General features: G+C 45.9%; 1 protein-coding gene across 1 annotated transcript in view; it reads right to left on the reverse strand.

Moving 5' to 3' along the window:
• Positions 1 to 30: 30 nt before the first annotated feature.
• VPS45 (vacuolar protein sorting 45 homolog) overlaps positions 31 to 26,460 on the reverse strand; it is a 41,927-nt gene continuing 15,497 nt past the window's right edge. The window contains exons 11-15 of the mRNA XM_029580733.1: positions 25,013 to 25,171; positions 24,602 to 24,709; positions 23,646 to 23,767; positions 22,042 to 22,173; positions 31 to 512 (exon numbers count right to left, since the gene is read on the reverse strand). Of these exons, the coding sequence (XP_029436593.1) occupies positions 425 to 512; positions 22,042 to 22,173; positions 23,646 to 23,767; positions 24,602 to 24,709; positions 25,013 to 25,171 (609 nt within the window). The 3' untranslated portion in view covers positions 31 to 424. The remainder of the gene's footprint in view (positions 513 to 22,041; positions 22,174 to 23,645; positions 23,768 to 24,601; positions 24,710 to 25,012; positions 25,172 to 26,460) is intronic.

The following is a 26,460-nucleotide window of genomic DNA, read 5'->3' on the forward strand; positions in this document are numbered from 1 at the left end:
AACAAGACAAGGTGATTAAGGAGACATACGAACAGTGCTCATATGTTTATTAAAAAAAGGTGGTCCCCTGCAGAAATGCTTATTAATTCTGTTACAGAAAAAAAAGTAGAGACACATGGACCACACTGCATTCTGGGAAACTTACATGAAAATCTCTTGCTGTCCTCTTAACATTTTCCAATCTTTTGCAATTCAAGATCTAGTCATGAGAAAATGAACAAGATGAGATCACCAAGTCTACTGCCTGTATTGAACTCAGTCTGATTTGTCACCATGATAGGACTGTTGCGCTGCTCTGTATGTCCTCCAGCAGCCACAGCTAGGGAGAATACTCTTAAAGCAGGGTAGACATTAAAACACAGGTGAGAATGGCTGGCTGTGCTCCAGGCTGCTAGGCAGGAGGGGAAGTGACATCATAACGTGCTCAGCGCCTGGAAGATGACCTGGGTGTGATCTGAGCCCGCTCGCTGGTCCGGCTGTAGAATCCAGCAGCTGAAACTTCCTCTAGAAAACTTAAAACGGAGAAAGAAGAATGAGTGCACTAGTCCCAGTTTGTACACGCAAAAGCAGCAGACAGGACAGATGCTGAAATGCTGGTCGCTTAAATTTGGGAGACAAGTGCAGGAAGGGCGCCTTTGGTACTCGTAATACTAAATTTCCACTCTTCCTGAGTGCGCTTAACTCGCTTACTAAGTGAAGACCACGGCATGCGAATGCCTTCGAGGCACAGGCTAACCCTCTTTTTAGCGAATGCGTCAGAGAAGGCCAGCTGTTCCAGCCCTTGCTGCACCTCCCTGGTCACTTTACACCAGTTACTGGGTCGTGCTGTGCAACACAACCCTGGTCACGTCTGGACACCAGTTCAGCTTTCCTGCAGACCTCATCTCGTATGCCTAGAGGCAACCCAACCCAGATGCCTAACACCGAATGCTGCTCATGTTGCAATGCTTCTGCTGTCTGATCTGCATAAAAGAATTAAGAGTGGCGCTACAGTACGGACTTGACCCTGGACTTGTTCTTGCCTTCATGAGCTGCTCGGTGGCCGTTAGTGGTAGAATTACAAAAAGTAATCATCACTTTCACACACCACACAAGCAGGATATTCACTTGCTCTTCCTTTCCCCACTCATCATGTAACCATTACAAGCTCATCTCCTATATGGAACAGTGCAGTCAGGTGGAAGCTTTTAGCTAGTATGTGCAATTTACATTCCAGATTGATGCAGCTCTCCAAAATAATCAAGGAAATACAATTGAACACCCCCCACCCACCCACAGAAGCTGTTCAAGTTCTATACAGTAATTGAGCAGGGAGAGCAGTGTAACCAGGTGATTTAAGCAGAGCTGGGGAAATCTGGAGCACCAGGATCAAAACCCACCCCCACATTTCAGAAAATTACATTAATGCAACATTTCAATCTGGCTGCCTCAAATGCTGGCAACTCTTAAATACTCCCCACGGCACAGAGTGCTACAATACATTGCCATGCAGTCACTGCCAGAGAGAAAGACCGTCTCAGCAAAGGATCCTGCACACTGGTGAACCAAGTGGACCTTATCTGCCAGCAGCATCCAAGTTTTGTTTAATTTTTATTGTATTTTGGGCCCAGCAGTTTCCACCCAGCACCATAAACCTTCATTCATAATTAGCCAGGGGTTCTCTCTTAAAGCCCCACCACCCCAGCCACTATAGTGTGGTCCTTGGACAGGGGCCACAGACCACGGCTCGCCTTGGAAACTGGTTCATAGGCATCTTAGGTTCAGCCAGCAGGTGTCATCATTGAGTCATGGCTGAGACTCCATCTCTCTCCCCCTCCCCCCCCCCCCACACTCTCTAAATGTAATCCAGCTCTTCTGCATGGCAGCACATAGTGCTAGTTATTGAGCCACCACATGTTTCTAAAGGACTCATGTACATAATGAGGTGTTAGGATGTGCTATTTATTCATATTTATATGCCACCTAAACCTAGGCAATTCACATCAGGAAAATCATATTAAAATAAATAAAATAATGTCATATTAAGAACACAACCAAGTAACAAATAGAGAGAATCTGCTTACAGAGAAAAGTTGGTCAAACATTTGCTCATGCATGCCGCCGATCTGAACAGAAAGGTTTTGAATAAAACCTTTAAAGGCTTTCACACACCCTTGGTCATCCGTAGCTCATATGATAGGGAATTCCCTAACTGCGGGTGCAGCCACCGAGAAGGCTCATTTCCTTCTCTTGTGGACAAACTGGACAATACAGCCACACATCTGGGTGACTTATTAGACGGCACAAGAAGGTGATACTGCTCTCTCCTAGCTCAGATTGTTACTAGAACTTTCCTGACCATAAGCAGTTGTTCTTACACCAATGCGACCAAGCAACTTAACTCAGTCTATAATTCTCCAACTACTGAAAATATTTTTAAAGTATAAAAATTTGAATGGTACTCGACAGCATTGGTTAAAAAAAAAAAACCAAAAGGGCCTCCTGAAGAAAATTTATCACAGAAAAGACGCCGAGGTCCTTTCAAACTTTGTACACAGTGCTACTGCAAAATGTTGATTTGAGATGCCCACGATCTGCGCCTCAGATATTTGGGGCCAGATCACAATATAAAGATTTGTGGGCCCTGCGAGAACGTCTCCCTGAGAATGTTCATATAGAGACTTGAAATTCAAATACGAGTTCCTAAAATTAGCCGAGAAAAGGAAATGGTCTGGTTCTCTGGAAAAATCTCCACAATCAAGTCATATGATTAAAAAAAAAAAAAAAAAAAAAAAAAAAAAAAAAACACAAATCACTGTTAACCAGTGCTGAAGTATCGTGCCGAGGTAGTGTCGGCACACGCAGCATATAGTTCTAAAAGAACAATCAGTGCCAGGCACTTCCAGTCCGGAAGGAAACCACAGCACAGAAGAGACATTGAAGGCTGGTGTGGACAGCGCACTGGCGCCAAAGTGTGGTGCTGACAACGCATCAGTGCCAGCAGGAAACATTGCTGATGAAGTTTCAGCACCAAGAAAACACAGTGAAGAAAGAGAAAATAAAAAAGGCTTACGACAAAGCAATGCCATAGTTTACAAGGCAGAAGTACGTTCAGAGATGTGATGAGCGCTATTAGTTTCGCCCTGTGTTGGAGACGCTAATCCTCTTATTGCATAAGGGGGGGGGGGGGGGGGGGGGGGGGGGGGATTAGGTTGCGCCTACACAACCCACATCCAACTGCAGGTTAAACAGTGCGCTCGGCTGAGCACACCGTATTGCATCGGCCAAGGTAGGCCCAGGTCAAATAGACAATCAAGTAGCCTTGTTTTATGTAAACAAAGGATGGGGGGTAGGTTCCTTCAGTCTGTGCAAAGAAGCGATAACTATATGGCATTGGGCAGTTAACAGGAGCATTCACATTTTGGCGATTTATCTCCCAAGCAAAAAACAACAAACAAAAAAACATGCTACTAGATTCTTTAAGTCAACAACTGCCACCATACAAATGGTCTCTAGTTTACAGCTTAATACAAGAGATTATGGGGAGCACCAGTTGTGGATCTTTTTGCATCTCAGTCTAATCAAACTGGTGCAGTTCTGTTTCAAAAGGCCATCACAATGGGCTAACACACATGTTCTCCATTCCTTGGAACAAATGTCCGACCTATGCATATGACAAGGGGACTTTGTCCTTGAAAGCTCATGTATCAATAAATGGGTTAGTCTATAAGATGCCATCCACCTCGGGTCATTTTTGTTGCACCAGACTAATACGGCTATCCCTCTGAAGGTCTGACCTACGCGTTCCTACAGATTCCACTAATCCCAAACACATCCTCAACCTCAGAAACAAGACAAAAGAGCTATGATTCTCATAGCCCCATACTGGCCACAGCAAGATAGATTTCCATGGCTACACAGGTAAGGAATAGCATCACAAATTAGACTTCCAATTTTTCAAAACCTTTTGACTCAACTGCCGGGAACTCAAATACCCAACTCTAAAATCCCTTGCTTTGACAGCATGGACATTGAAGGGGAAATAGTCTATAGCTGCCACCAGAAATAACACAAGTTCTAGTGCTAGTATCAAGAAAACAGCCAACTAGGAAATTATAACTGTAAACGGCAGAGATTTTCCGTTTGGTGTACTAATCACAGAGACCCTTTCTGAAAGCATCGTACATTTGTCAAACTGAGGGTTAAAAACAAATTGTGTGAGAATAATTTTAAGTGCAATATCTGCACATCATCTAACAGAAAACCAGTTTCACTGAACATATTAGTAGCAAGATTTACAAAAGGCTTATACAACCTAAAGCCCCCAATAAAACCACCAACAGCAGAATGGATTTAAATATAATGCTGAGGCAATCAATGCTGACTTCATTTGAACCTTTAAGCTACAACAGACCTGAAGTTTTTGCAACCTGGCAGGTGCTATTTTCAGTTGTGGTAACTTCAGGAAGGAGTTTGTCGCCTGCAAGCCTTAGTAATTTACCCCCCTGACACTCAAATATTTGAGGACAGAGTAGTACTTACGATACCCCCTAAATTTCTGCCTAAAGTGGAAAGACAATTCCGAATGAACAAAACCATAACACCACCAACAACGTTCTATGCAAAACTACATAGGGGAGCAGAAGAAGCATCTCTGCACACGTCAGACTGTAGGAAAGCACGCTTATTCTACTTAGAACCAAGCCATATCAGAGATCATTGCAATTGTTCCCGTCATACGATATCAATGAGAAAGATAGCCCAGTCTAAAAGCAGAGACTGTCAAGACGGCCGACACCATGCATCTCTCACAAGGATCCAACACAAGAGCAACCTCAACCCAAGCCCATCAAATTTGGGCAATGGCTGCTTCAACAGCGTTCAATAACTCAGCCTCAATATTTATAAAGCAGCAGCATAGGAAAGTTCTTAGTAACAACCTGAGCTGGGAGGGGGGAAAGAGAGAGAGAGAGAGAGCGCCAGCCACTTGGGGCCGTGGCTGTCCACTGAGAACATCCAAGCCGAGATCCCAGTGGTCCATAGTGGCCGCTGGCATAAATAACATTACACAATGCAGAAGCCAATCAGATCCCCCCCCCATACTTCTACCTGGTTGCTTGTAGACATGCAGAGTACTTTCCAAGCTCTGCATGGTGATTGTATAATAAAGCTTTCTCTCAAAGTACTTAAGGAGCAATTGTAAAACTGTCTGCTTTGGTGGAAAAGTCTGCACATGCTTTGCACATGAACTCCAAGGGAAAGCTCTTGTGTACTTTCACTTTGACAACTGGCACAGACTTGCATCTGCTTCTAATGCAGGTAAAGGTTTTCCAGAAAAATGTGTATAGACTTGAAATATCAATTTACGTGTGTTGTTTTCAGACAGACTGTTCCCCCCCTCCAAAAAAAAAGAGGGTACACCGCTGGGAATGCCAAGCACCCCCCCATCCCCAATCCAGTGGAACCCTGTTCATGCCTTTAGCAGGATTAAGGGCAGGCAGAATTCAGACATCCGATTTACCTGGAGAAAGTGCTAAGTATTTCCCCAAGCAAACAGCTTTCAAAATTGCCTTCTTAGTCTTCAAAAACTGGATCTGAAAAATGGGAGCAATTAGTTTTTGGTAATTGAGACAATGAATTGCCAAGAAATTTGTGAATGAAAGTCAGTAAATGCTTTGGGGTTTTTTGGGTTTTTTTTTTTTTAAATTCCTTATTTAGATGCCTCTTCCTCCCTGAATTACAAAAATACACCTTGCTGACTGGTCATTTTTCCTATGCACCAAGGTCGTTCACTGGCTTTTAAAATTACTCGTTGAGTCAGTACGAAATGCTTCATGGCAAAATCCAAAAGTTCTGCCATTTATAGACAAGATCACATTCTGATTGATAGTGACAGGATATGCAGGAAGGGGAAAGAGTAACCATTACAGGAGGTTATTTCCTTTTCACAGTCAGTCAGTTCATCCTGTCTCCAAGGTCAGCTTTAAAGCAGCATGGGGGAAGATGAGCAGATGCTGAATGTGGCGTCACAGTCAGCCTTAGGTTTCCGGCAGCGTTCTTATCAATATTTATTTAATCAAAATCACAGCACTAGACCCAGAACCAGGATGTAGACAGCAACAAAAACAGGACACTAAGAGGAAAAGAACACGGGGGACAGTAACATAACATAGTAATGACGGCAGAAAGAGACCAAATGGTCCATTCAGTTTGCCCAGCAAGCTTATGTTAGTAACTGCTGCTCCATAAGAAGGGGGACAAACCTGTCCTGTACATTTTTAAAGTTGCATTTAGAAGAGAGAGATACAAGTGGAAATTATTAAACGCAAATAATAAATGTGATAAAAGTTAGAGAGAGCATGAGATTATGGATATACAATTTTGATTTATATACTACCTTTCTAGTTTAAAATACTACTTTAAGTGGTTAACAGCAAATAAAATGTAACCGTTATAATTCAATACAAAATACTGACATAAGCAAGTATAAAAATGCAAAATCTAATTCATCCATCGCTACTTATGACATTAGCCAAGTATAACAACAACTACCCCAGCCTGACGTAGACCTCTCACCCTAACAGCTGTTACACTGAGGGGCAAAGCCATAAAGCTGCTCCTTCAGAGCACACAAGGGGCTAGCCCCTTTGAAAGTAACCCGCCCCCCAGAGTTGGACCAGCTCTTCACCCCATCCTGGAGCTGGAAACCGGGCTGTAGCTCCTACTACAGCTGCTGGTGGAAATCTAGGAACCGGATAGTGATGGGGGGCAGGTTGCAAACACCGACCAGTACAGGGTCCACAAAGCCCCTGCACATGGAAATAAGAGTAACTGACCTGTAACTGTTCTCCCCCCACCCCCAAAAAAAAAAAAAAAAAAAAAAAAAAAAAAGGTCATATCTAATTGGATTCACAATAAATGAAACAAATGCCCTGTCCCTGTGAATCCACAGCAAATACTTAATCTATATATAAAAAAGAAGTTTCCGTTGATAAGCAGGCTGAATTAGCCATGCTGTCTGGGTGACATCGTCCGATGGCGCTCGTGCAGACTCTCTCTCTCTCCCTCCAATAAGTTACAGCTTTGCTCTGCTGCGGCTGTGCAGCACTTCCTGCACAAAGCACGTCTGTCTCTTCAGTCTACTTTTTTACGCGCTCATGCATGGACTTTTTTTTCTCTCCTCGTCGTGTCTCCGCAATTCTTGGAGTGTTTATTTCCTTTTTGTACCAGTGAATCCCCCAAAAAAGCACTTTTCAGTGCTAGCCAGCCAAATCCAAGAAGCCTGACTTCAGGTATTGTCAGTACAGATACATAATGTCTGTCACCAACAACCACAATTATTGCTACCTCCTCTGCCTAGGCCCGGATCACGACCATGTGGCTGCATGTCCTCATGGGCGCAGAGGCAGAGGGCAGTGAAAATAACACTTCTCTGGGACAAGAGTGGGACTTCACCTTCAGGCAGGTATGCATCCTCACAGAGGTGCTCAACGCATTCTTCCCCAGGCCCTAAGATTGCTGCTCATGATGTATAAAGGAGATCATCTTCGATGGTGCTACAGGTAAAGTTGAGCAAACACTCGATAACAGAGGGTCAAAAGGTCGCTTTGGCATTGACCTGCAGGGCACGCCAAGCATGATTCGGGCGCAGGTGCACTGTCAGTGTTGTCAAAGACCTCACTTTGATGCATTGACAGGCAGCAGTGTTGAGTTCGAAGCAGCTGAGGCATCTCTGGGACATGTCCATGCAGACTACTCTGAAGACATCGCATAGGAACGACTGTGTCCCTCCCATCTTGACCCACGAAATATTGGCACAGACGACTAAACAGGTGCTGACACGAGGTCTTGATGGAAGCTACCATGTGCGCCAGGACTTACAGCGCATCGACGCAAACACTGCATCCTTCCATGCACAATGCCTTCATGGTGCGACTCCCGGATCTCTCAGCACGTATCATCCAAATGTGACGACAGATGAAAATCCACCTCTGATTGTGCAGAGGAGTCCAGGAGCCTCAAAGCCCGCATCCTAAGAAAAAGAGTGTGGGCCCTTCTTCACTGACTGGTAGTAGGCACAGTGTGGACCGATCCTTGATATCTTATCGCAACCACCTTGGGTTTCCCTTTCCATACTTGTCTCAATCCTTTCCAGATCTTCCTCCTCCTAGGGATAATGCAGTCTTCTCAGACTTCTCCACAGGCTCAAGTCCTAGGGATTACAATCTCCAGGAGGAGCTTTCTCTGAGAGGCAAACAAGCTGGACCAGATAAAGGTTCCTGGGACAGAGTACAACCTCCCTCAGATATAGTATCTGCAGCTATACGCCCTCATGAGAAACAGTCTCCAGGTGCGGTTATCGTGGAGAAACAGCAGCTTCCTTCGGAATCACCTCCAAACCGCTCCCAACAGGCCATAGACCAGATTTCAATCAATTATAAACAATCTGTTCTCATTGCACCCAGAGATTCTGCTCCCCCCATATTCCAGAACCAAGTGGGAAAGGGATTCAGAAGCATCCCCCTTTTTCTACAGTGAAGACCGCATCCCCAGGGCGAGATAGGCGGGGTGGATCTCAGCCACCATCACCACAGTCAGAACACCCGGATTCTCCGCCAGACCTCTTGTCCACCAGCTCGATGGGTATCCCATCCGACCCTCTGGAAGAACCTCCAGAGAACTTAACCTATTCATGGTTTGTTAAGAAGCTTGGGAACTTGCTGGAGGTAGATGTGCAAAAACTCCCAGACCCTAGGGAGGAAGTTTTCGGGATTCTGAAGATCCTGGAAGTTCCACCTGAACCTTCAGTACTGCTTTACCATAGAGTGCTGGATGCAGTTCTTTCAAAGATGTGGGAGTCTCCTCATTCCAACCTTCCTATCTCCAGGAAGCTGGATTTAAAGTTTCGATTGCAGAGGTCCTTGACTTATGGGGCCATCCAATTACTACAAGCATCAGTTGTTGAAATCAGCAATGAAATGAGCAAAAAATAAATAAAATCAAAGCTGCATGTGTCTGCTCCTCCAGGGACGGAACACAAGCTCCTTGATGACTTTGCCAAGAAGACTTTTCAAAGTGCAATGTTAACATCCAGGATCCAACAGCACCATTTTTACATGGTCCGATATCTTTATGAATGTCCCTCAAGTCGATCCTATTGTTCATTCAGAAGAATGATTGGATGATCTCAAAGATGCCTCCACTCACATTCCAATACCTCTTCCTGCTGGTGATTCTTATGCTTCCAGGTTGCCGGCGAGCGGGGAGGCCACCCTCCATCCTGGGCCCCCGCGAGAACTGAACACCTAACTGAATGGCAGGGGGGAAAAAAAGATACGGAACCAACAGCAGGAGGTGAGGGAAATGAATGACTGCGATGCGATGTGTGACCACGCCCCCCCCTGACGTCACTGGGAGCCCCGGCGACGGTTGAAGAGCGCCTCACCATCAGGCGCCGTGCGACAAAGGGGCTCTCCCCTTTGTGCACCCCTTGTGCTTCTAAAAAAAAAAAAAAAAAAAAAAAAAATCTTTTATATTTTTCTGTAATTTAACCTTTATTCCAATTCTTTACCTTTTCTTTTCGCTTGTTAACAATTTTAATTAGAAATGTTCATTGTAATAGACTATGGAAATTTATTTCCTGCTATTCTGTTTAATGTAAACCGGTATGATTTACATCGGATATAAGAATGTCGGTATATAAAAATTAAAAATAAATATAAATAAATCATCTCAAGGACAGTTCAAGAAACACACGAATGATACTCATAGCACTGACGTGGCAGAGACAACAGTGGTATGCTTATCTGGTGTAGTATTCTGAAAGCTGTCCAATATATCTCAGTCAGGACCCAGATCTCCTAACACAAGATGAGGGCTCCCTTCTCCACCCACTCCATTCTTCCCTCCGCCTAATGGCCTGGATGTTGAACGCAAGATCTTGCAAGGCTTAGCTCTCGCAACAGATATTCAATGGATTATCATAGTGGCAAGGAAATAGTCGACCAGACAAAACTATTCCTTCAAGTGGAAGCGATATGCGAAATGGTGTCAATGTCAATAGATTAGCCCCTTTTCATCATCACCCAATGAGGTTCTCAGTTATCTGTTCCACTCTCAGAATCTGGCTTGGTGACATCATCCATAAGGGTTCATTTAAGCGTGACAGCAGCTTACCATAAAAGGAATACGGATTCCTCGGTTGCTTCCTATCCATTGATATCTTGATTTATGAGAGGCCTTTTTCACCTTCATCCTTCCTGTCAAAAAACCTCCAGTGCCCTGGGATTTGAATGTGATTTTGACAGCTCTGATGAAAAATCCCTTTGAAATTCTTCACATGGAAGGTAATTCTTTGTGTGGCTATCACCTCAGCTCGACAAGTAAGTGAACTCCAGGCTTTGGTGCACTTCTCACCTTACTTGCAGTTTTATCATGACAAGATAGTACTCAAGTCGCATCCCAAATTCTTCCTGAAGGTAGTGTAGGCTTTTCTCATCAAGCCATTTCACTCCCTATCTACTTTCCCAAACCATATAATAGTCTAGAGAGATTACTACATTCTTTGGACTGCAAGACAGCATTACTATAAAGACAGAATGCAGCCTCACCGGTGCTTATCACAGTTCATCTCATTTAATCCTAATACACTGGAAGTAGCAGTCTCCAAGAGGACAATGTCCAACTGGATCACAGATTGCATTGAATTCTGCCACAAGTCAGCGCATTTGCCATTGTCAGGATCAATCAAGGCACATCAAGTGCGAGCCACAGCATCCTCAGTTGCACAATTGAAGACATTTGTAAAGCAGTGACATGGTCATCTATCCACACCTTCACCTTTCACTACAGCCTAGAACAACTAGCAGCTTCAGAAAGCGTCTTAGGGCAAGCAGTTTTGTCAAGTGTTGTTAACCAGAAAGACGTCCGAGGGAGTGGTTTAAAAAAAAAAAAAAAAAAGGAAGAACTGGAATGGTGAGATGGTAAACAAGAGTTATTTCATCCTCAACCTTTTACCCTTCCATTCAAGTTTCCTTTTTTTGTAACCTGAAGCTTGGGACTCCCAGAAAGCATGGCTAATTCAGCCTGCTTATTGATGGAAAAAAGCAAGTTTGCTTACGATAAATGGTGTTTTCCGAAGATAGCAGGATGAGTTAGCCAAGCGTACCCTCCCTGGACATGCCTTTCTAAGCCTTCCAGACCATGGAGCTGCCGTCTTGCTTTACTATTGACTGAGGAGACAGATGACGTGCTTTGTGTGGGCCGAGCAAAGCTCCAACGAGAGGGAGAGGGAGAGAGCCGGATGTCACCCAGACTGTATGGCTAATTCATCCTGCTATCTATGGAAAAACACTGTTTTCAGTAAGCTAACTTGCTTTTTCTCCCAACTGCTAGTGGAAACATGGCACAAAATGCGTCATGTCTGTCAAATAAAAGTTATGCAATCAAAACAGATTTCACTTAAAACTCTAAATTAAAACAGTTACATAAAATTGTGCACACATCAGATATGCCAGATGTCAATGAACCCTGGATGGCATAAGCTGAACTAGAAAGAACAGTAAGAAGGGATCAAATGTTGCTTACATGGACCTGCTCTTGGTATTAACATTTGAAGCCTTCTGTTTAGTCAGTGGGGCTCACTGGAGGATTAGCGATTGTATCTCACTGGGGTAGAGGAAGGCAGCTGGGATTTACTGGTCAGCCTGACATGTGATCGAAGTGCGCAGAATTCTTGGTAAAAATTTCTGTCAAAATGCTGTAGGGGGTGTAAGCTTGCACTAAACTCTGTAGCCACCACCCTCGTAGCACTGCAGCAGCTGAGGGTAAAGACCCAGACTTTTCTTCAGTGGGATGTAGCCTCTCGTTAACATTTACTTAGAGCGTGTCTCTCCCCCCCCCCCCCCCACAATGTTGCTATCCCCATCTGTTGCTGATCTGCCGTTGCCTGCCATGTCGGACCTGCTCTGGTTTTAGTGGCTAAGCAGCAATACTTCCCCCCCCCCAATCAGAAACAAAAAAAAAAAAGGCACAGAATCAGCAGCTCTTTGTGCTGTTTTCAATTAGGGGTGCGGCACATCCGCCCCCCCACCCAGCGAGTGAACAAAAGCAGCTTTTTATGCTCCGAGCACCTGTGGTCAAGGTAGAAAGCCTCAGAGCCCACCCTTTACTTTATTCCCCCACCCAAGACAATTCCCCTTTTTTTTTTGTCTGTAAATAATTCAGCCTCTGATCTGAGCCGTGGTCATAGTAGAAGGCAAGACTTCCTCGTGTTATGGGAAGCTGGCTCAGACCCAAGGCTGAGGGCTGCGCGTTTCAGACCCACGAGAACGGATTGTGATTTCCTACGGCCATGAAACCCTACAAAGTCCTAAGGATCAAAACAGTTACAAAATTATCACCCACGTGCTAAAATGTTCTGCTCGCCCGGCGATTTTAAACAGCCACCGTCACTGCACCCTAACCTTGCTTCACTGCGCTGCTGGCAATGCCATAGTGGTCCCAACGGGGCACACATGCCAGCGTGCAATGAACCTTGAACCAGAGGTTCTTCATGCCGGCAGCGGCATGAGAAAAGTAAAATAAAACAGCTTCTCTGTAAGCCATGAGATATGCGGCTGACCAAGCTATTTCCTCCCCTTCGAAGCATGAGGGTTTTTTTTTATTTTTTTATAGCACTAATTAATAAAGATGTCACTTTTCACGGTGATGAGATAATAAAATATAAAACAGAGTAGCAGAATTGTAATTTTCCTTTTGAAGTTTCGCTACCCCATGGTGCCAAACTCCATTACAAGGATCCGGTTTCCATAAAAGCCTGGGAGTCTGACCTGTAAAGAGGTCTCCGATATCAGTTGCTATCATTTCTTTGCATCTCATCAGACAGAAGAGGCATTAGAAAAAAAAAGTGATATCTGGTGTACCTTAAAATGGGGAGAGAACAGCAGACAAGACATGGGAATTCCCCCAGCCCCTCCCCGACATTTTTTGTACAGCACTTGTATGTATATATTTAAAGGGGTGTTGCTTGTATATTTTTATACCCTAGGGAGAGCGAGAGATGAAGAGAATCCACGGGTGGTTTAGCTGCTGGAGGTTTTCCAGACACCTGCTTTGATTAAACTGAAATGCCCACCACCCCCAGCCTCACTGCTGGTTCCTTTATAGCAGCTCCCGCTACACATCTTCAGTTAAATGGAGCACTGCTGCTTTCCCTTAAGGAGTTTAGATTGAATTTGGTCCCGATGACACTGCCTTCAGAACAGGCAAGGCTCTCCACCAATATTTTCTGTCCCCATTATGCAGTCTGTGACCTGATATGCATCGATGGCACAGGACTCCAGATTCATCTCACTATTTTTAAGTAGTAGTTTTCTCTTTCCTTTGATCTTGCTGCATTCAGCAATGCAGCCATTCTCTGAGGACAAGCAGGATGGTAGTCCTCACATGGGCAGTTTGGTATCTGTGATTTCTCCTTGCCCTGGTTTTTTTTTTTACCTTTATCAGGTGCTTGCAGGACTGACTGAATGCAGTACGTGGGTGATCTGTGTAGGCCGCTGAGCCTGGGGACTCACCTGACTTCTACCCGAGCAGGAGTTCTATGTCATGTCACTGATCAATCTGCATTGATATAGGGTCAGACAGTGAAGAGATTGAGGAACACACTGTGTGTGTGTGTGGGGTGGGGGGGGGGGGGGGAGAGAAGAGGAGAGCTTATATCCTCCCCACATTCAAAAGGAACTAGTCTTCATGGGCAGGAGTCCTGGATGATGTAGCCTCCCCTCCTGCTTGCCAGTGATGGCAGTGCAGTCTCCTTGTGAAAGAGGGTGAGCAGCAGTCCTGGCAAGCAGTTTGCTGCCTCGCCCAATAATGGTTGCCCATGCATATCTGGGACCAGCTCACCGTTGATTTGACGCATTGATGTCAGAACTACGTTGGGAACCAGGACTGCCATTGAGCTCCATTGTCGCCTTTGACACCGTTGAGGTGCCAGGGAACCCTTGATGCCATGAGAATTTGTGGACATGGAGTCTTGATGCACCAGAGTCAGAATGCCTTGGGCCTCGATATGGCAGAATAGAGGCACAGTGTTAAGGACCAGGTTGCCATCAAGTGCTATTGCCCCCTCTATGCAATCTGAGCCTCTGTCTTCAAACCCATCGAGGTACGCGAGTGGCCACCTTCAATGCTGTCAATGTGCGTGGCCTTGATGCCACAGCTGCCCTCGGGGCCATTGCAGCATAGAGAGTTGCCCTTAATGCCATCCAGGTGTGGGGCTGCCATGGAGGCCATTGGGTGTGTTGACCAGCGATACCTTTTATTGCCGCTCTTGACAATGTCGAGCACCAATGAGGCACTGGAATTGCCATTGAGCACCCTGGTCGTCCCCGATGTCGACCATCAGGGCTCTTGAGATCCCTTGAGTGCCACCGAAGTCTTCGAGTGACAGATTTCAGCCTTGAATGGACTGAGCGCTGGGATCACTATTTACTCAAGGCACTCTAGTACACTGAGGCATCCAGGCACAGTGGTCTTCTGCCCTTGAGGCTCCTTGCCGGTGTCCAAAGGGGTACTGAGGGGCATTGTCCTGTCCCACCACTGGCCTACAGCGACCAGGCACCATGGATGCCAATGATATCAGGGATCGGGCATATCTGAGACCCCATCTGGATTCATGCACCAGTGTTAATGAACGCTAGCGAGGCTATCATCAGCCGTAGCTGCTGGCGAAGGACGCCATCAAGCTCTCAGCATCAATGTCCTCCGACGGATAGGTGAGCCAAGGGGAACAGTCGATGGCGCTGGCAGTCATCTGTTCCTCTGGGCACAGATGAGGCATGTCAGGGCTGCAAAGCCTCTGCCTGCAGGCTTCCCTGGCATCCTTTGTACCGCCGGTTTATTGATGCCTTCGGACACCAAAGTCTATCAGTGACGCTGGTCTGCTGAGGTCCATGGGCACCTGTGGCGTCTGGGATGGTGCTATCTACCGTCAAACTGATCAAGATTCAGTCAAGTGCGTCGAAGCCCTGGGGGCAGCATTGTTTGGTGCCCTTGACATGATCCATCATTGGTAAGCACAAAAGCACTCTGGGCCCTATGGGTGCTGTCACCGCTATGGGCACCAATGGACGTGGTCAGATGCCGCAGGACACTACCGCAGATCATCATAGGCACCATCGGTCACCATGGACTTTGCTGCTGTCATTCCAAGAGGGAAATGGTAGTAAGCCATTCCCAATGCAGTTTCAAGAGCTATGTCCAGCCTCTTGGAGCATTATCAGGTATTGGAAGGGGCAATGCCATCCACCATGCCCTACCTACAGTCCCAGTGGTACTGGGGATGCTGTCGACAGACTGTTCCTATGCACTCCACTCAGAGTTACTGTGACAGTGGAGCGCAGCCAGGTATGGCAAGGCATCTACTCCAAGCACCTTGGACGATGGCAGGTGGCATTCTCTGTCTGTGCAGTTCTCAGCCATGCCAGGGTTCTGCCATCATCGTGTCAAGGTCTCAGCCTCGTCAATTCTGTACCACAAAGTACTGGAGAGCACTGGCGAGGAAGGAGTCATCACACACTCTGATTTGCCTTTTGACAGCGCTCAGCCACCAACTCAAGCAAAGTGGTGCTTGGTCCTTGCTGTGCTGTGGGATTCTACCCACAAGCACAACGAGTGGAGTCATAGGTGTGCTGCCATCCATAGGATGAGATACTACTGTATGAGTACTGGTCAGCATGCTTTTACAGCAGATGGCTCTATTCTGTAGTTGCCCTCTGCTATATGGATGTGTGTGTTTCTATCGGTGAGCACAATAGGTTGTGTACTACAGCCCCAGGACTGACCTAGGACTGTATTCCTGGTCGAACCCTTAGAGGAGTAGACACCAAGAGGGTAGTGTTGGGAGTCTTCTCCTTCCTCAGAAGAGGAATACGTCTTTCAAACTCTTCCATGTCACAAATCCCCTTTGTGGGGAAGCCCCTGGGACTCCATCTCTGGCAGATTTACTGCTGAACAGGAGCCTCTATTCTTTGAATCGGTGCATCTCCTTGTAGGCCAGGTCCAGGGGATGGTAGCAGTAGTCATCTGACCATTTTTGCTGTGTCCCCTTCATTGATTACCATGGTGGCCTTCCCCATCCATGGGTGGCTGCCAGTGGCAGATTGGTCGCTTCTGAACTTCAGCGATAGGTGATTGTGTCTCAACTCTCAGCTGGAGAGAGTTGATAGTTTTTTTGGGATCGGGAGTCCCAGATTCCCATTGATTTCCTGTCCCTTTAGGAAGGGTGGATTTGACTGGGTTCCAGGGCAACTCTTATGGGTTCTCCTCTGGATACCTGGTTGTCCACCTTTGCAAGGGGGTGTCCCTCGTTCTCCATTTCCCAGAGAAGGCATGTCACTACTTCTGACTGGCGGTCGCTCTCTGCTCCTCGTGGGTCCCAAGAACTGGTCATCCAGTAGTGCTCTCCTTAGGTCATCCTAAGGCATAGCAGGTCTATTTCATGAGGAAGCCTTTCCAGAGCAGCTCCCGGTGAAGATGAGGTGTTTCTCTGGAATTTGTTGCCAGAGGATGTGGTTAGTGCAGTTAGTGTAGCTGGGTTCAAAAAAGGTTTGGATAAGTTCTTGGAGGAGAAGTCCATTAATGGCTATTAATTAATTTTACTTAGGGAATAGCCACTGCTATTAATTGCATCAGTAGCATGGGATCTTCTTAGTGTTTGGGTAATTGCCAGGTTCTTGTGGCCTGGTTTTGGCCTCTGTTGGAAACAGGATGCTGGGCTTGATGGACCCTTGGTCTGACCCAGCATGGCAATTTCTTATGTTCTTATGTTCTCCCATCCAGGAGTCACATTTGATACCTGCTGAATGCAATGGATGTTTTTTGGTAAAGACCACTATTGCCAGTCATTCTTGCCTGTGGGACCCAACCTCAGTGAGGTTGGTTCTAATCCAACTAGTTGGCAAGTATGCCTTTCATCCTATCGCCATAACAATGGCTGAGGAAGTTGGGAGACTAGGCACCCTGCAACAGATGCTGCTCTTTGGTTGCAGTGGCTTGCAAGCTATACTTCCCCATTTTAGGGCGGCCAGGGGTGTCCTGGTTCATGCAACGATTGTTCCATTTACTGGACCGCATGATTCCTTGGGGGAAGTATTAATACCTAAACCAGGTTTGGGGCAAGATCGCTCTTGCCCTGGTACCCTTAGAGTTTCCAGGCCGGTGAAGAAATCCTGTTCGACAGGGGTTTGCACTTGCGGCACCCCTGGCTTCCTGTCTTAGTGGAGCGTTTCCGGATTTCTTTCCTGTGGAATTCACTCTCAGTTTCAACTGTGCCAAGCAGGCTGAGGGCTCTCTCGGTGGATAACTCCCTACTGGAATCGGCAGCAAGTTATTCACTTGGGGTGGTTATACAACCTAGTGACTTGTGTTTATCCTGGCAGTCCAGCGGTCTGCCTCCTTGTGCTTTTCATTCCTTCCAACATCCAGTTGGAATTTGGGGGGAAGCTAGGGCATTTGTGGTATATCTTAGGGTATATCTGCAGGGAAAGAGACACCACTTTTTCCCTATACTTTTGCCAAGCTCTTGCAGCCAGTACTGCTTTCAGCTTTCTCACTTCACTAGGTTGTCCAAAGTGTCTCCTTGCTCACCTTAACTGTCCTGTAGACAGGATGAATAGCCCTTCCCTTGATAGGGTGCAGTGTGGGTGAGCTTCAGGCCTAACAATCAGGGGTTTGGGCTAGCAATCCCATTCATTCCCGGAAACTCTTGATGCTGTCCTGCCGTGGTCAGCTGTGTCTGGTGCTTTGGCATGTAGAGTGTCACAGACCCTGCCGTTGTTGCTGATTAAGTCTTCCAAGCGTTGCTTGGGTTTTCTGCCCATTTTACCTATTAGCCAAACATGGGGCATGCTTCTGCAGAGACATTCTGTCCTTCAGATGCCAGTTGACCACAGTTTTTCTGGGGAGTTCGAGCCCCAGTTGGTTTTTCGATTATCTTGTAACACTGAAGGAAACTAGGCAGTCTTCATCCAAGAGTCCTTCTCTTGTTTATATCTCTAAACCTTTCCCTGTATCCAGGAAGTTCTAGACCTACTCTCCTTATCAGGGTTTACTGATCTGAAACCCTGCTTATAATGTTTTCCATGATATGGAGTGTGTGTCTTGTTGGCACTCACATCACTCCCCTGCCTTAGGCCCTCTACCATGCATTGGGGTTTGTTTTAGTCTTTTCTATGGTTTTCTCTTTGTAGAATCCAATTCTTTTCCCACCTAGACCCCTCTATGGGTCAGCTGTGTCACAGGTAAAGGGAGAAGGGGTTGTGCTTTCATAGCATGGTGCGGTTTCCTGCTTGAACAGCCTACAGCTTGGGCATCAGCCATGGCAAGGACTACCATCCTGCTTGTCCTTGGAGAAAGCAGAGTTTCTTACCTGTATCAGGTGTTCTCAGAGGACAGCAGGGTGTTAATCCTCACAAAACCCACCCGCCTCCCCTGGGACTTTGTTTCTTCATGTATTAGCTATATTATGGACTGAGGGACTCTGCCTAGGGGGCAGGGTGATGACTACAGCTGCACATGCACAGTAGGGCATGTTTGAAAGTTCTAGATTCTTTGAGATCAAAGTTACGACTGGGGCTCCATTTGATGATGTCACCCATATGTGAGGACCAACATCCTGCTGTCCTTTGAGAACACCTGTTACAGGTAAGCCACTACTCTCTTGTTCGTGAGCAAACATTTGACAGGTATTGCTTGTCCAGCTACACAATTAACCAGTTCTGCGCTATAGCACCTTCACCTTTTCTTAATTTTGCCCTTTGCAGCAGGAGCTTGTATGCTGTGCACTTTGGTACCATGCAGGAAGTACAAAGGCTGTTTTTATGAGAACTAATTATATTAGAAAGGATCTGACCCAGATCTAAGTTTCAGGCCAGCTGGATTGAAGTTAGTCTTGCGCCAAAGGATTTTCATTTTGTGACATTAGACCCTCTTACAACATGCTCCTACTTTTCAACAAAAACCTCACTTTGTCTGGAGAGAAGAGCATCCCTACCAATATGTGCAAAACCATGAGAAAAACAGTCCAGAGCAGCACAAGGATTTAGACCACTTCTGTTTCACACTGTTATGATATGAGTTCCATTTCTTCTAATTAACAGAACTAGAGACGTGGAAAAACATAAAAAAAGATGTGTCCAGCAAATTCTCACTGTAGCAGACTGGACAAAAATGGGATGCTTCCCTTATTTACCATATGGTTCCAGGCAGGCATGGACCATATAGAATAGCCTTAAGCTAGGACCCTGTGCATTATCAGACAGAAATGCTCACCGTCTGTCATCATTCATGGGGATACAACAAATTCCATTCTAATTTGTACATAAAGGTTACCAACATGCTCACCTAACCAAGTTTAAACAGACAGTCAGACCTACATCGTGAAGGCAGAGGTTCATTCCAAGAGTGCTTTTGCCTTTCGCAGAGGATAGTAGGAAGATATGTAGGTCAGGAAGGAACTGAGAATCCCAGAGGGGCTTTCCCTGGACCGACTCAGGTTCCTTACAATCTGTCCAGCAGATGGGAATCAGCTTTAGAGAGTGTGAACCTCTTCAACTTCCCTTTGAGGATTCAGAATTGCTGGATATTTTTTTTTTAGACTCTATAATGGGTAACCAGGTAGTATAGAGAGCACTGATCAGACGATTGCGTCTCCTGTCTACAAGCAAAGTTAAGGGACTTGTTCAAGGCCACACTGAGAAGGGTGGAGGTGAGGAGGTCAGAATCTGGGTCTACTAGCTTTAAACTTAAGGACTGCAAGAAAACCCACATTAAATTCTGACGACAGTTAATGCTACTGTTCTCATCTCTAGTTCTTCCACTTCCTGCCACTAAAAAGGTTTCTCTGTTGGGCTGGCCCAGTTACAGGTTCTGTGCATGGCCATGCAGGTGGGTATTGTGCTCCTGGGTTGGGGGTGCCATGGAAGTAGCATTCACAGCACCTAGGGGAGGGAGTCAAGGTGATGGCTTAAGGATGACACCTAGTGCTGGAAGGAGCACTGGTGCATGGCCCTGGCCCATTACTGTAACGACCTGACTAGGAATAGTGAAGAGGGGGGTAGGGTGGGGGGGAGGAGGAGGAGGAGGAAGTCAGCAGAGAATTGTGAACGAATGCTCACGGCGTCAGGATCCCAGCCCTGGTTTCCACTGAGCTGAAAGTACAAAGGAGCCAGGAGGAAGCTGCCAGGTATTAAAAATAAATATATCCATACACATTTCTGTGACTTGATATGAGGCTCAAGGAGGGAGAGTGGAGAGCAATGTCAGGCAGCGTTTTTACACAGAAAAGGGGCTGAATGCACAGAATGCCCTCTCAGAGTAGGTGATGGAGGCTAAAACAATAAACAGGATCCAAGGCAACAGAGCATAAGCAGAGAGAAGCCCTAGTGGAACCACAACCCAACAACATTGCAGGCCATGAAAGTAGTTGAATTGGTACCAAGCAGGCTACATCTCTGGAGGCTGGGTTGGTGCCAGAATACTGTTCGGAAAGGCCACAGGGACATAGAGAAGGGGGCTGGATTTGTGAGCAGCAGCCACACTAGTATTGGAAGCTATTTAGACTACAAAGCTTTGTGTTAAGACACGGGAAGGGAGGAGTGCTGGCTGGGTACAAAACAAGGGATTTTGTATGCTCGTCTATCCAAGATGCTAGAGTATAAGAGAAATACACAAAAAGTTTTAGATAAACAATATCCTACAGGCACTTACACTCTGTGGCTGGAAGCTGGGATTATATCCTCGATAGAACGGACAAGAACAAACAAGACATATCGGATGAACCAACTAATCTTTTTATGCAGTCATCTACTTTGTTAATATTATATGGTACCGGCTCTCTGCAGGGCCTGTGCCTCCATTAGGCGAACGAGGCAGTCGCCTAGAGCGCCAACCCTTGGAGGGGGCAGCAACCTTACCAGCATAAGCCCCTGGCTGCCAAAGAACAGAGGGAAGAGGCCTGGCAGGGCCTGCTGCCAGAGTCCATCTGCTGATGAAAAAAAGGGAAGGTGCCCTGGGGGGGGGGGGGGGGGGGAAGACGCAAGGTTCTAAGGTTCGCCTAGGGCACCTCAGACCATTGCCCCTGCCCTGAGCTTTCTGGATGATAGTCAGGCCTCACAGTTGATGACTTCTAGCCCATACCCTCACAACAGACTGAAATTTTGCCATAGCACCTATGCTCTCCATAAACCGGCCAGTTGGGACCCATGAAATAAACTTAAATCGATCCAAGTATGAAGGTTTCTCTGTGCACTGAGCTTTTTACTGGATGGTATTTTAGGATGCATTTCGCCAAGTGAAAAATCAGGCCCGCTGAACGGCGAGGCCTGTAACCTGAGGGTTGAGTTTGAGGGCAGCTGTGCTAGGATGGCACCGCTCCTCACCCCCGTTTTAGATTTCACAGTGATTCAGAATTCATGTCACCTGTCATGCTGCTTCTAACTTTACCCTTCTAGTCTCTGATCATTACCCTGGCAATTACTTAGTGGTCTTTAATCATGAAATGGGAGCTCTTTGTTCTACCCAGGGAGGGGGAGGGAGCAGGGGCTTCCTGAATCCCAGGCTACTTGGTCTTTGGCAGCTGGCAGGAAGGACTGCTCTTTGCTCTGTTCTCTCTTGACAAACAGCAAAAAGGTGAATGCAGCAGAAACAAAAAATATTTTAGCCCCTACCATTTTATACAGAACAGATAACTGGAAAAATATGCAAGTTCTGAAAGATGTTTGCCAATATGGGTGCTAGTTGACATAAATGCTCTACTGAAATCAGTTCCATACTAAGGAACTGAATTAGAGTGACCGTATGTAAATATTCCCAGAACTTCCACTACAGCAATCGCATGCTCTCCAGAGCCGGTTCTCTATTACCTACCTAGCACACCTCTGTGTCTGGATCAAGCAGAGAGCATGGACATTAACCAAACTTCAAGAACTACTCATCTAGGCACAGCTTCCAGCGCCTGGACATGATACAGTAACACAATCTTCCGGTTTCAGCAGCATCGCTTACCTCTTTGTGTTATGGATTGTGGTTCCTCCAAGAACAATCCGGACTCCAGGTGTAGTGCGGTTCAGGTTGTACACCGTTGACGCTTCCTCATAGGTTGCTCCACCAATGATGAACACTACAATATCCTGAGGCCTGCAGTAGGGTGGAAAAAGACTCATATGAACTATAAGGAAGTCGCAGAACCATACCCTGCACTCGGCAGGAGCACTGCCCAGTAACAGCACTTAGTCCCCCCCCAAGGATATTAGACTTGAAAGAGTTAAGCGGAGCCTGAGGAGTGGCTGAAAAGATCCTGGGACAACAACAAAAAAAAAAAAAAAAAAAAAAAAGGGTTGGTATGCAAAGGAAGATGGAAAAGTTAAGTCCTACGCTGATACACATATTGTGAAGTGGGGAAGACACATGGTAGAATGTGCTGGTGTATTCAACGGTGATTCTGTCGTGGATGGTCCTCCCGCCGAATTTACCAGCTGGAGAAAAAGCCCAATATCTGTGTGAATGAGCAGAACCACTCCAAGAAGAAAAAAGTAGATACTTGCTGTGTTCTACATTTTCTTCCCTCGGCTCTTACACAAAAACTAGGAGCTGCTTTTAGATTTATGCTCCATTTTAGAGGGAATGTGAATCATAAAAATGAGTAATGTTACAAAAAAAAAAAAAAAAATTGTTCCTGGTTGATAAAGTCACCTTATTGGATGGCCAGTGAGTGTCAGCTTTTTGGTCATGGCTGCTATGCTTAATGATTTATTTACCACACACTTCCTGAAGCATGAAACAGAGAACATCCAAACATCCAAGCTTTTTAGAGGAATCCTTTACTTCGTGACGGGGCATCTGAAACGCTCCAGAGGTGAGCTGGATGTCAAAGGGCATTACAACAAGGTCTCACTTTTACAATCTGGCTGTTCTTACTGGAGGGACTCTTTAAAATGAGGTGAGCTTGCAGCTGAAGCTATGATGGGGCGATACCTCAGTATTTGTGTTTTGGGGGACACAGACTACTCTCTCTTGCCAAGGAATGTCGGAGCCTGCCATTAGGGAAATCTTCCCCAGATGTTAATCCAGGGAGGAATATATTCACATTTTAATAGGAAGAATAGTCCATTAACCATTAATAAGGGATAATGCTGCTTATCCTTGGGATAAGCAGCATGCAATCTATCAACCTTTTGGGATCCTGCCAGGTATTTGTGATCTGGATTGGCCAATTTTGGAAACAGGATGCTAGGCTTGGACATTTAGTCTGACCCGGAAAGGCAAAACTTGTGTACTTTTAGGTCTGTAAATAGAAACATAGAAATGACGGCAGAAAAAGACAAAAACGGCCCATCCAGTCTGCCCAGCAAGCTTCGCACTTTTTTTCTCTCATACTTATCTGTTTCTCTTTTTAAATACCATGCCCCAGGCTCTGAATGTGCCTCTGTTGCCTCCACCCTGCATTCATTTTCATTCTGTCTCATACTCTGTAGCAATCCCCTCTACATACTGCTGAAACATTCGACAGGATGTGGGAATACCTTACAGGCACAGTGTAAACTGCAAAAAAAGAAACCCCACGACAGGATGGGTGTTGGGAAGAGGAGAAAAGGAACGTTCATTCGTACCGATCCCGCAAAGTGCTGGGTCCCAGGTAGGGATACAGATTCTCTCTCAGCTTGCCTTTGATGAGCTGGTCTAAAATCTCCTGCAGGAGCGGCTGGTGCTGGGTGTACACGTTCTCAACGCCCTGGAACATGCCAGATACAGAGACAGTCAGTGAAGGCACAGAATCCAGCATGGAGGCTGGCAACAGAAACGCACTTATTAGCAGCATTTATCCGGGGGTCAGCCTAGTGTGCTCAGAGACAAGTGCTGCGCACACTGCCATGGCAGGTGGCCCCCGGTTTAATGCTTTGGTTCGGTTTTCTGCTCGGGAGTTGTGGCCATTGCTCAAAGGTGACACCCAGTGGCCAGACTGAAGGTCCTTGATTACAAGAGCTGACACTGCAATGACCAGACTAGGAACATCGGTAGGGGGGGGGGGGGGGGGGGGGGGGGGGGGGGATATAGGGGAAAAAATCCCCGGATATTATGATTGAAGCCTCAGGGGGCCAGGATCCCAGCTCTGGAAGTACAAAGGAGCAGAGGGTGACTGGTGGGACATTAAATAAAATACAAGCATCTCTTCAAAGGACCAAAAACACTTCAGTGAGCCTTTTATGTGCTGAGTTGGGACACTGGTGACTTGGATTTTGCCTGCAGAGTATCCATGGGAAGAATAAGAAGCGTGTCTTTTGTTTAAAAATTACTGTGGAGCAAGAGCAGAAGCAGCCCATGGAAGAAAATAAACAATTTCTAAGGCTTCATGCATTAAACCCTTTGCTTGGCTAACATCATGATCATTCTCACAATCAGACTTAGAAGTGAAACTTCGAGACACATTTGTGTAACAGGGCTAGGGATGGCTCTCCTGGGAACCACACACCAGGAGACTTAGTGCACAGACACAGAGAGCATGTGGTTAATCGTAGGCAAGATATCTTACAGTGACTCAAGTAATTGTCTAGAACAGAGGATGTACCTTCAGTCCTTTGAAGAACTGCTTGGTGATGGCTACGGCATCTTTAGGGCTGAAGAGTTCACTCCCTCGAACACGTTTGCCACCGTACTCGACAACTGCAGAGACCAACTAAGCAGGAAACAAAAACTGAACCAAAGTCAAAACTATTCACGCGGAGGCCGACTCGAAGGCAGTTCATTGTGTATTCAAGGAACATGCAGTGCATTTCACGTGCTGACACTTGAAAGACGTTTGAAAAAAAAAAAAAGCTAGTATTTTACGTGTTGGATCTGTGTTGGTCATCATATCAATATGTGCACTACCCAAATACCAGCGTGTGATGCTTCCAAGCCTTCCCCACAATCCCTTAGTCAGAGATGTACGCCTTCCAACACAGAAGGAAGAGCACTGGCACTCTACAGCTGTGCTTACCTTGCGGTACTTCTCAGAGACTCCTCGGTTCCTGAGGTCCATTAAGAGCCCTGGCAGGTTGTTACTACTGTGGCGCTCATAGTGTATTGCATAGAGCATCACCAGTCGCACTGCATCCAGCTCGGACACCTTTGGGTTCTGTACCAGCCGCTTCACATTCTGGAAACAGAAGGGGGAAGTAAACACGAGGCATTTTATCCTGGCCTCTGCCACTGGATTGGCTATTACTAAGCACAGCATTGAGTGTTGCAGAAGGATAAGGGGGTGAGCAGGCAGAACTTGGGAGAGCTGTAGGACGTAGAGCATGAGAGACGGCATGAAACCGCGCCCTTCTTCAGAGAGACCCATTTTGTGGTGAAATGTCATCATGCCTACAGCTGGTGCTTCTTGGAAACTGCATAGTACAATATTCTTGAGTTATAAGGTATATAACAAATTTTAAAATAAATACAGAGAATGTTAATATGCATATGACAAAGTATTTGTTGAGATCGGCTTCCTGCAAAACCTATCTAGAATATTTTGTACTTCTGGGTGGGCACTGCTCTGCCCTGCCACTTCCCAGATAGACAACTAAGAAGTCTATAGCCCTATCAGAGAGAAGTTTGAAAACTATAGGACTTCAGATTTTAAATATGCCTTGAACTCGCATCTGGAAAAGAATCAAAATTTAGGAAACTAGTGAAGGCTTTTTTTTTACACAAAGGTAAAAAATGAGTACGAACCCCTTTAGGCTCTATGCAGCTAATCTGAGTTGTTTTAAGCAATTAATTTTGGGGGTTTTATATTGTATCTTATAGTTGTATTTTGTAGTATATCTGATTTTTATAGTTATTTTAGAAAGATTGCCCTTTCTTTTTCTGTAAATCATTTTGAATTTTTTTTCTTTTTTAAGAAAGATTGTTTATCAACTAAAAAACTTACCAATACCATTATTTTTCCCAATGGCCCTGCGTGCTAGGAAATACACATGGGCTTTATACTGAATGGGGTCACGGCCTTAGAAGAACTTTGAGTCTACAGACTATGCCTCACCCTCCCGATCCCATATTTGGCCATGCAATGACGTGCCTAGACATGTGAGAAGCAGTCAGTCAGGATGGCTATTGTCTCTCCTGGAGGCAAGTTCTCAAACCCTTCCATTCACTCTGAAGATTTCGGGTACAATGGAGCATCTCATAGACTGCCAAAAGACATGAAGTCAAGATGGACCTCCACGTGCTTCAGTGACATCAGCAGGAAATCAATCTCCCTTGTTCCTTGGTTATTCTTCTTTGTTTCTGGCCTTTTTTTCCCCTTCTACTGCTTACCACAAAAACTGGCCATGCCTCAATACCTGTCCATCTCAATGTTAGCTCTGCTTTAATTATTTTTGTAGCAGTGCCCAACGGGCAAAGCCTTTTCACCCTGACAGATCATAACCGGAATAAAATCTAATTGTTAAGAGT

The sequence above is a fragment of the Rhinatrema bivittatum genome, chromosome 16, assembly GCF_901001135.1.
Source record: "Rhinatrema bivittatum chromosome 16, aRhiBiv1.1, whole genome shotgun sequence".
In the NCBI taxonomy this organism is placed as follows: Eukaryota; Metazoa; Chordata; class Amphibia; order Gymnophiona; family Rhinatrematidae; genus Rhinatrema; species Rhinatrema bivittatum.